Source organism: Squalius cephalus, assembly GCF_949319135.1.
Source record: "Squalius cephalus genome assembly, chromosome: 2".
In the NCBI taxonomy this organism is placed as follows: Eukaryota; Metazoa; Chordata; class Actinopteri; order Cypriniformes; family Leuciscidae; genus Squalius; species Squalius cephalus.
In genome coordinates, this window is record NC_137123.1 from 18,878,875 (window position 1) to 18,889,085 (window position 10,211).

The 10,211-nt window shown below is 39.5% G+C and overlaps 1 protein-coding gene across 2 annotated transcripts; it reads left to right on the forward strand.

The window, feature by feature from the left end:
* The first annotated feature begins 6,022 nt into the window (after nt 1-6,022).
* On the forward strand, nt 6,023-7,439 carry junba (JunB proto-oncogene, AP-1 transcription factor subunit a). Of its 2 annotated transcripts, XM_079862620.1 has the most exons (2): nt 6,023-6,288; nt 6,512-7,439. In XM_079862620.1, exon 2 carries the CDS (start codon nt 6,550-6,552, stop codon nt 7,402-7,404), a length of 855 nt encoding a protein of 284 aa, XP_079718746.1. In that variant the 5' UTR covers nt 6,023-6,288; nt 6,512-6,549; the 3' UTR covers nt 7,405-7,439. The 2 variants fall into 2 exon arrangements, with proteins under 2 accessions (XP_079718746.1, XP_079718745.1); XM_079862619.1 differs by lacking the exon at nt 6,023-6,288 and having other exon boundaries at nt 6,301-7,439.
* Nucleotides 7,440-10,211: the final 2,772 nt, after the last annotated feature.

Below are 10,211 nucleotides of genomic sequence, written 5' to 3' on the forward strand. Positions count from 1 at the left end.
GAAAAACACCAGGTGAAAACGGGAATGTTTCTCCCTCGTTTACTTGTGATCCGATCGACCAAAACGCATCTTAATACCAGCTGTAAACAGGGCCTCAAAAGTTATCAGTATTATTTTTTAAATGATCTATATACCTTTGCTTATTTATTTATTTATTATGGGTGAGTAAATAAAGGGTGAGTAGGCTACATGAGGGAGCATACATAAATTTGCAAAAGCTTTTCTACTTTCCCACCCACCTTGGAGAGTAGAAAATCTTTTGCAACTTTATGTACTCACCCTCATGTCGCTCCAAACACACACGTTTTCATAGGAGAAAAACAAGGATGAGTCTAACTGTCAAGCTCCAAAAAGCAAATAAAGAAGTCTATAGAATTCCTATGCAATATTCCAAGTCTTCTAAATGTATTTAATTTGATTGTAATTTTTTAAAATAAAAATAGGTGTAAATTTAAATTGTATACACTCAAAATCTGTCCCTCTGTAGAAATTATTGTTTATTTACACAATTGCAGTGAATGTGGCCTATCAACGAAAAAACAAAACTGTTTACACATCAACATAGTTTAAATTAGACTTTCTTTAAACGTTATAAATATTCAAGTTTAGACTATTTGGCAAAAACATATTTCTACTCATATTTCTTCTCCAAATGTCCCTTGCAGTAACACACATCTGTTGTAAAACTTGGTTAGAAGAACATTACACCCTATTTAACTGGCATCTGGCATGTCGTCAAGTGGCTTCACTTGCGCTCTCTAAATATTTCCCCTCCTCATTGGCGTCCATATGCCCCCTGTCTGCCTGTCTGCCGTGCCCTCGAGTGCCAGGGCAGCGTCGCGCGGCCTTTTCCTGCCAATTCCTCATTCATCCCGCTGACATCCGCGTGCCTTGTGCTAAAGGTCTCCGACTGCTACGAGGCTCCTCTGCGCATCACCTGCAGCAATGCGCCTGTTCCCGCGCAGTCACAGAGCGCTGATTAGCAGAGCGTTCATTAGCGCGATTAGCCGCGGACACAACAGTGCCCTGACCCACGGCACAGCGGGATAATGAGGGCTGAGTGGGGAAATAGAGGGGGGCTTGAGTTTTAAATGCTAATAGCCATCTGTTAGCACTGACAGTAAGACTCCAGCTAACTCAAACTTTCTTTATGATGTTGTTCTTCCATTAATATGCTTGTGAAGGACTTGTACGTTGTTCTCCTTGCCCGTGGGGACAGAAAGAGTCACTCTTACCTGACTCATGACTCCTACAGGCCTCTCACGGGTCAGTGCTGATGCTAACGCTAACCTTGCCCAAGATGAGGGAGAGATGTGCTCAACGGCACAGTAGTTTTCTGGGAACAGTCCTGGTTTTTGGTGTCCTGTCAAGGTTATCAAATACTAACTATTCATGTTAAATTTAAATAATACTGTTTGTATGTAGGCTACTAAATGGTTCTAAATGGTTTAGCTTGTCAGTACTTGAGCGAGCTTCTATTGCGTTATAGTCCTTCACGTTTATTGAGGTCTCAAAATTCTGGCCAGTTGATAACACTTATATAAAAAATCCACAAAAAACTTGTTTACTCGCAAACCTTTTAAGTTCTTTGCGAGCGAATACAAAATATATGCGAGGGAATTCACAAGTTTTTGCAAGCAAATGCAAAGTTTCTTAAGGGAAAACGCAAAACTTTTGATCTTTTTTCCTCTAATCTCTCTTTTTTTTTTTCACCACCGTGTCTCTTTAGGGTCTTCATAGTTGTTTGACCCTTTTTACAAGTGGAATACCCCAGTAAATTATTGCTGATAAATCCTTAAGTGTCAACATTATCGTATACCAACCTGAGAATCATTTTCTCTGATAATATTTCAGCCATCAATCAGAAATAGCGATGCCAGATTTGCAAATAATGTCAGACAGGTTTTCAAATAGTTGGTGATTCTCACTTTAGAAAGTGATTTGTTGACTTAATTTTAAAAAAGTGAGGAAACCCCTTGTCTTAAAAGTATTAAGTAAATAAACCATGCATAATTGAAAAAATTAAGTTGTGTGGAATTGTCAAGTTTGAAGTTTATTACTTAATAATTTTAAGACAATGGGTTTCCTCACTTTTTTTAAGTTAAGTCAACAGATCACTTTTTTAAGCAACACATGCTTTATATTTAAAGTCTTGGCAATCTTGTAGCTTGACAACCATAAACTGTTAGCTTTTGTGTTCCACCATACGACCCACGAAGTTCAAATATTAGAAATTTAGTGAAATTGTCACAAATACAACATGATTTTCTTATTCCACTTCAGATGAACTGTGAAAAGCAGCTGTTTTATAAACAGATTTGAAGCATCTGATACAGAAGAATGAATGTTTGGAAATCATGCTGCCAAATTAAAGTTACGATTCTCCCCGTTTACCAAGGAAACATTGCATCTGCTCTTTCTCCGTCTCTGGCAGGCAAGTGAGCAGGGATGTGCTAATAGTCGGTGAACATGTTTAAGTGTTCCCTCTCCTGGCGAAGCTACAGGCTCCATGTTCACCAGCTTGACTGATATGACCACAGGCACTTTCTCTCGTTTCTTCAGCTTTTCTCTTTCACCCCATGCCGTACCTTCTTCACTGCCTTAATCTACAATCTGTCAACTCAGATTATCTTTTCGCTCCGGAAAAAAAACAAAACAGCGCTTAGATGGAAATCGCTAACATGAGCCGTGAATGTAATTGTGTATTTAAGCTCCAGTAACTGTGATGAAATGATATGAGAATTATCACTGTTCTTTTAAACGGGAAGTACTGTTTACAATTTCTCATGTGTATCTGCCTTCAAAGAAAACAGAAAAACTCTTCTGTGTAATTGACTTTGATCTGGACTTGGTGTGATGAAACTGACAGACGTCTGACGTCATGCGAGTGGGATCAATTGATAGCGAAAGCTGTTTGATGGGAAAATGCAAATGAACATCTAAAAATATGGCCCGTGACCACCTACATGTTACTTTAAAAATACAGTATCTTGCCCGATGCTAAATAAATGCTGTGGCAAAAAGATCGAATAAAGGTACCTTTAGTTTAGGTTGCTGAATTAAGTGATGCAGTGAGACAGATAAAAACAATAAAAACAATAGCAAAGCAAATATTCTAAAATCTATAAAGGACTTAGGCTATATGATAAAGCACATTCTTAAAAAGAATGATATCTAGAAATAGGAATTGAACTTTGTGGTGGAATGAAGAGAGAGGAAGCCAACTTCCTGTAGCCATTTTGATTCAAGATATCAAAGAAATGGGGCGGAAGCCACTGCTCTCTGTGCCGATACCACATGGTTACGGTTGGAAGTATTATCTTCTCTAGCCTCACACTTTCGCTATGACTGGCTCATTCATGAACATAATTTTGAAATGAAAAAAAAAAAAGACTTACTCATTATTATGGTAGACAATGACTGTATCATTTATTGTGATGCAAACAATATATCAGGTAGCTAAACTGTACATAGGAACTTACGCTGCATTTAAACTATGCACATCTATAAATGTAAGATATGTATTTGTATGAATCTGTGCATTCCCTAAAAACTGAACCTGTGACTATGAGACTTCTGAAGAATGTGTGTGGCCCTTAAGTTGAAGAATGACCTCCCTGATCTCAACTGATGACACAAAAGTCCACACTGATCATTGTCATTGAATCATTGTCACTCAGATGAATTATTCAGAGGACAAGAGGAGTAGTATGAGTATATAGTATATATATATAGTATGTGTACATATTTAGCATGTGTATACAGTTTGAGGTCTGTAAGAAATATGTTTCTTGAGCATCAAATCATCATATCAGAGTGATTTCTGAAGGATCATGTGACACTGAAGACTGGAGTAATGATGATGAAAATTCAGCTTTGATCACAGGAATAAATTACAGTTTAACACATATTTAAATAGAAAACAGTTATTTTAAATTGTAAAATACAGTCATGGTGAACATAAAGATTGTGTAAACATAATAGTGTGTGTGTGTGTGTGTGTGTGTGTGTGTGTATGTGTGTATACTATATAAACAAATGCTCAAATACTAACAGTCAACAAACCCTTAAATATATATTTCTATATTGTAATATTAACTCCAAACCATCATTTTGTCTTAAACTAGCTATCTCCTTACTTAGTTTAATTCATTTTGGAATTTTTTTAATAATTTTTTCTATAAATGTAACTTAATTTTATGAATTTTTCCAGTTTATTTAATATTTTTTGCACACTCACTATCAATCAGGGGGTTAAACTGTATTTAGACATACCTCAGATTTTGGTAACAGGATTGCAAAAATGTTAAAAATGAACCTAACATCTCATATTATATTTAGTTTGACCTCCTTATGCTGGCAACCAAAAAGGTTAAGCCCCCTTTTACACTGAACATTTGTTGAAAAAAAAAAAAAAAATTTACGGACTGCAACAAGAGAGGAAGTTGAGTGTGTCGTCTTGACAGGAGTGTGGTGTACCTGAAGATTTATAGGTGAAAGGTTCTGCGCTGCTGCCGAATGGCGAAACATGGGTTTACACTTGGCATTTAGCCCAGTGATGATTCAGACTTATTAACATACTGAGGAGACAGTGGTGGCTTTCTTTTTGTGCAAAACAGGTGTTGGCATGTGGTCGTGTGAACGTCTACACACACAGCAGGTGTGAAGCGCCATTGTGTCCTGGCCTAATACATTTCCTTATATAAAGCATGAGAGACCTTGACTATATTTGCATTGAGATGTCACATTAACGTTGGTCTTTCGATCTCCCAGTCTTGCGACAGCATTTTGGGTGTGTACGTGCTGCCTCTTCTCAAGCGTGCTCCCCCTCCTCCACTCCTCCACCTCTCCACCTCTCCATGTGTGGAGGCGTTGCCTCTGGAATCAGGCCCACATGGGAGAGGTTTCCCGGTCCTTCACTAAGGAGGAACTACTGTGTGGTCTTGACCATATATGGGACTGATATCAGTTGCCAAATCGTGAGCCAGTTTATTCCTGATCAATAGAGAGCTATGGTTATGCTTTTGCTTTAAGGTAAGAATCTCTAAAGACGTTTAAAACATGTTATAGTCTATCTGTGGACTCTTAAATGAAAAAGGCCTATTATTACTCATGTTTTGCGTGTTATATGACTCAGTGAGTAAAATTACTCAAATACAAATGGCCAGTAAGCCCTCCAATAAAAATGCATTATATATTGTCTGAATTACTCAAAACACTTAGGCCTATTTTATATTACTCATAGCTTTTTCTCCCTTAAATAAAAAAAAAAAAAACACAGCTAAAACTAGCCTAAGCTGGTTGGATGGATTTAGCTGGCCTCCCAGACTGGTTTTATAGGGGTTTTGGACACTTATTTTAGCTGACCAGACTGGTCTTAGCTGGTCAAGCTGGGAGACCAGCTGAACACCAGCTTGGCCAAGCTGAGAGACACACTTAAACCAGGTCAGACCAGCCAACCAGCCTGGTTTCAGCAGGGCTAGTGTACGCTTTACAATCGAGGGCCTTATAATGAGGGCCCCTCTTGACTTTTCACAAGGGCCGGGATGATGTGGTTGACCCTGACACGTTCATCCGGGTTAAAATTATCCAATCCCATTTTACGATCCTGTATTTAGGCTACTTAAATGGCCAGTTTAGTTGTGCCACCTAAATTAAAGGAATATATTTAGAGCTTGACATTTAAAATAATTTCCACTTGTTGTAGTAGGCTATGTAAAAGAACTGCTTAGACATGCTACCTAAAATCTCCTAAGAGAATAACATTGGGTTGAATCCGTTGAAACCAATTGGGGTTTTCCATTTTTGGCCAAACTGATTCTTTAACACCGTTTTAGAGCTGTTTATTTGTCTCTCTCTCTCTCTCTCAAGACCACAACAGTGTTTCTGTTTTCTCTTGGCCATGGGAAATTTTTTTCTTAAAAGTGCCTATGCAACTATTGCGGCTAGTTTTTTGCGTCTTGTTTATGGAAACAAAAATAGGAGCGCAAGTCTCCCTTCAGTTTTGCACTCTCGCCTCCAGCGTTGTTTTCAATCTCAGCGGTTCCTGGCAACGACGTCATCGCCCATCTGACAGCTCGAGGAGCGGAACAACTCTCGTCCAATCAGCGGCCTAGACACGCCCTCGAAACGCGGAGTATAAAAGGCTCCGAGGCGGACTTCTCCAGAGATTGAGTGCGCACGGAGCCCGACGACACCGCGTACTGCTGTTTGTAAATAACTCCGGGAACAGAACAGAAAAAGCACTTTTTGGACATCAGCTGTCAAGGGAAAACACCTGTCGAATTGGTACAGTAAAAAGTCGTTCAAACTATTTTGGACGTTTCTTTTCTCTTCTTTGACATCTTTTTGCCTCATGTAATATTACGGAGAGAACAAGATTAACGGACATTAAACTGTACAGTCAACTCAAAAAAAAAAACGTCCGACGTAATTTCTGTACACATGTCAACAAAAATGGAGCAACCGTTTTATCATGACGACTCGTTTCTTTCTGCTTATGGTCATCCAGACGCTGCCCTGCACGACTACAAGCTCCTAAAGCAGAACATGAGCGTGGGCTTCGGCGAACCTTACCGGAACCTCAAGTCCCACCGCTCCGAAAGCGACTTCTACACCGCGGCGACCGCAGACGTGGGCTCGCTGAAACTCGCCTCTCCGGAGCTGGAGAGACTCATCATCCAGAACGGTAACGGTGTCATCACATCACCCACCCCGGGGCAGTATCTGTACACCCGGAGCATCACAGAGGAGCAGGAGGGCTTCGCCGACGGCTTCGTGAAAGCGCTGGACGAGCTCCACAAAATGAACCAAATGCCCCCGCCGAACGTGTCCATCGGAGCCGGAGGACTGTCGTCCTGCTCGGCGGCTTCGTCCGTGTTCGGTGCCTCCTTGCAACCGGACACCCCCGTGTACACCACTCTAAACAGCTGCAATCCCAACACTAACCTCACACCTGCAGCAAACTACCCGACAGCCACCATCAGCTACTTGCCTCAGTACCACCACCACCCTCACCACCATCAAAGCGCGACGCATCCTCATCATTTCCAACACGCGCTCCATCAACAGCGACTTAAAGAGGAGCCACAGACCGTCCCCGACCTGCAGAGCAGCGACGGCTCTCCTCCCATGTCCCCGATCGACATGGAGGACCAGGAGCGCATCAAAGCGGAGCGCAAGAGGCTTCGGAACCGGCTTGCGGCCACCAAGTGCCGGCGACGGAAGCTGGAGCGCATCTCCAGGCTGGAGGACAAAGTGAAAATCCTAAAGACTGATAACGCCGGACTGTCCAGCACCGCGTCCCTGTTGAGGGAGCAAGTGGCCCAGCTCAAGCAGAAGGTCATGACCCATGTGAGCAGCGGCTGCCAGCTGATGTTAACGCCGAAGATCAAGTCGTTTTAAAAACGAACTGCTGCGATTACACAGACTCTGACAAATGGGAAACACTGGAAGAGCAGATCATGTTTGTGATGTTTTGATGCAAATGCTAGGGACCCTTTTCACACACAGACTGAAGTCGCCATAGTTGGGTAAATTAGGCTACTATAGCGGTTGAACGAGAGACTACATTAAATATTTTTTGTGTGTGTGTGTGTTTGCATTTGCTCAAATAGCAAAAAAATATTTTTGACAATTTAAAAACTTTGCTGGATTTACGATGTTGGTGACACGTGAAGACGCGTTTCAACGGCCCTGCAAAGTTTATATTTACACATTTTTTTTTTAAATGTCTGTGAAAAGGGTCCAATGCAGCACTGAATACGAGCGTTGTATATTTCTTAAGTGTTTTCTTGTAGAAAACTATAGTGTTATAGTCGTTTTAAAAAGCATCTTGACCGACAAGGTACTCCCGACTGGACAATTAAAGCACTTGTAACCCCGAGTAACTTTGGTTTTGTTGTTAAGTGCTGCCCTATGAAAACATTCCAGTAAGTTATTATTGATATTGTGAGTCAGGTTGATCCAGACATTTAAATGTGTTTCTGTTTGTTTTGTTTATATTTTTGATATTTAAGTAAAAATCGTTTGAAAATAATTCTACTGTTTGGGTTGTTCATTTCAAGCACGGAGAGAAAACGAATCGTTCATTCATACGGCTTTAAGTTTACGTTGAAAACGTGCCCACGTTGGCTTCTTTTTCCTGCTGACGTAATGCCCATATATGGGCTGTTTTGCTGCATGTACGTCACTGAGGGTAGACTTGCGGGAACCCCCGCCCACGCTACCGGTCAGGAAGTCCGCGCGCTTTCGTGTCTGACGTTCGAATGAATGGAGCGCGTGTGAATGAGAGAAAATTTAGCAACTCGGGGTTTTCCCCGCGCGCAGAAACCTTCCCAAAACAGTTTCAGCGAAAAGCAAACTAGAGATAAAAATATGAGCACGGGCATTTTCCAGGTACTTTGCAAAAAATGGAGCCGTCGCAAGCACAAAAATAGAATAAAAAAAAAAAAAAAAAAACACAGAAAAAGAGCTAGACTTGTAAACGAGAAGTGACACTTTTCCAGTGAATGCCGTAAAATATACCGGTAGATTTGTGTAACTGGCCAGTACTAAAACCACACACCCACGCGCTTCAAGTCCTATTATCTTGTTTTGTAACATCCTTTTATTTTTTCACAAGTTGCTGATTTTCTTCATTTTAGTCAGGCCCAAAAAATACAGCACTCTGACTCAGGGCTTTCGTTTTTGAGGGATTATTTGGACATTCCAACTAATTATACCTTTCAAATGCTGTGTGAATAAATACTGTTTACAAGTCCTACATAAACAGCAAATTCTACTTTGGCATCTGATAGATAGTCCAGACGTCGGTGCCTAACATTAAACAGAGATTAAATAGACAAAAAGGACACAATTTGAACCCAAATAAGAACATATTGATTCAGATCTATAAATAAAAGCAGTATTTTGTATTTATTTTTAAATTTAGATTAGAGTATTAGATTTTAGTGGACATTTTGTTTTATTAAAAAAGAATTGAAGCAGTTGCCATCATAGAAATATTACAGCATTACATGTCCTTGCTAATAAATGACCTTGTAGTGTCATGACCTTGAGCAAAAGTCTAGTGATGGCTGAATTAACTGTAAAACTTTTTAAGGTCATACTGTAGTTCAACTTAACATTTATTAATTGAGATGACACATTGATATTTATTAGCACTTAAAGACATTATTTGTGATTATTTACTTTCAAAAGCACCTCCTCAGTAGTATAGGCCTAGTCTCATTTCATCCATGATCACATCATCTCAATTAATCTTGTTTGTGCTACTCATTTGATGATTATATAAAGAATAACACCATGGTGTTGTTGAACACTGGACTAATTTTAAAAAATAAATAAAATAAAAGCAAACAATATATATATAATTTATAATATATTTAAATCACCATGCTGACGAGACCAACAAAATCACCACTTATGGTTTTAACTAGTTCCAGATTATCTAACTTCAACAAGTGCTTGAAATGCAGTGTGAAATGCTCATATTTCCTGTAGCCTTCGCTGTAATATTGTTGCTTTGGGTGTGTTTTATCAGCAGAAGATTGCCACTATCAGATGACGTATACTTGACCACACAGTCTACAAATCACGTCTGATGCATAAACACAATCTTTTAGACACCACACCACCAATATGATCATCCTCAGGCCATAATCCAGTTCTAACATGTAAAAGACAGCTATATATTCATGTTTAAAGACCGCATGTATACTATTAAAAATGTATAGGCTATTATAAACATGTGTAAAACATTAGTTGGAAAATTCTTCATTTCTGTTACGCTATTATGTTTTTTTCTATAGTAATTCTAAATTTTCCCATGGACCACCTATCTCTATTTCTATATCAGCCCTAGACCCCTGCTTTAGATCTGCTGAATATACATTAAAAGCCACCTTGACAAATTATGTAGCAAAATTATACTCGTCTAAGAGGCAATTCACACTAGCAACAAGTTGTTCCTGAGCTGAGTGTTGACTAGTTCTTCCAAATGCAATTAAATACTGCCATCTACTGGTTTGGTTTGTTCCTATTTAATTCAATTCAAACTTCACCAAAAGCATTTGTGGCTTATTAATCACAGTCCAGTTCCTTTTTTTTATCTGATTACATTTGAACACTAACAAAGAAAAGAAAAAAATGATAGTTTATAATGAGCCTGAGTTATATTGATAAAATAAGTCAAGTGTTCTAGAAGATTT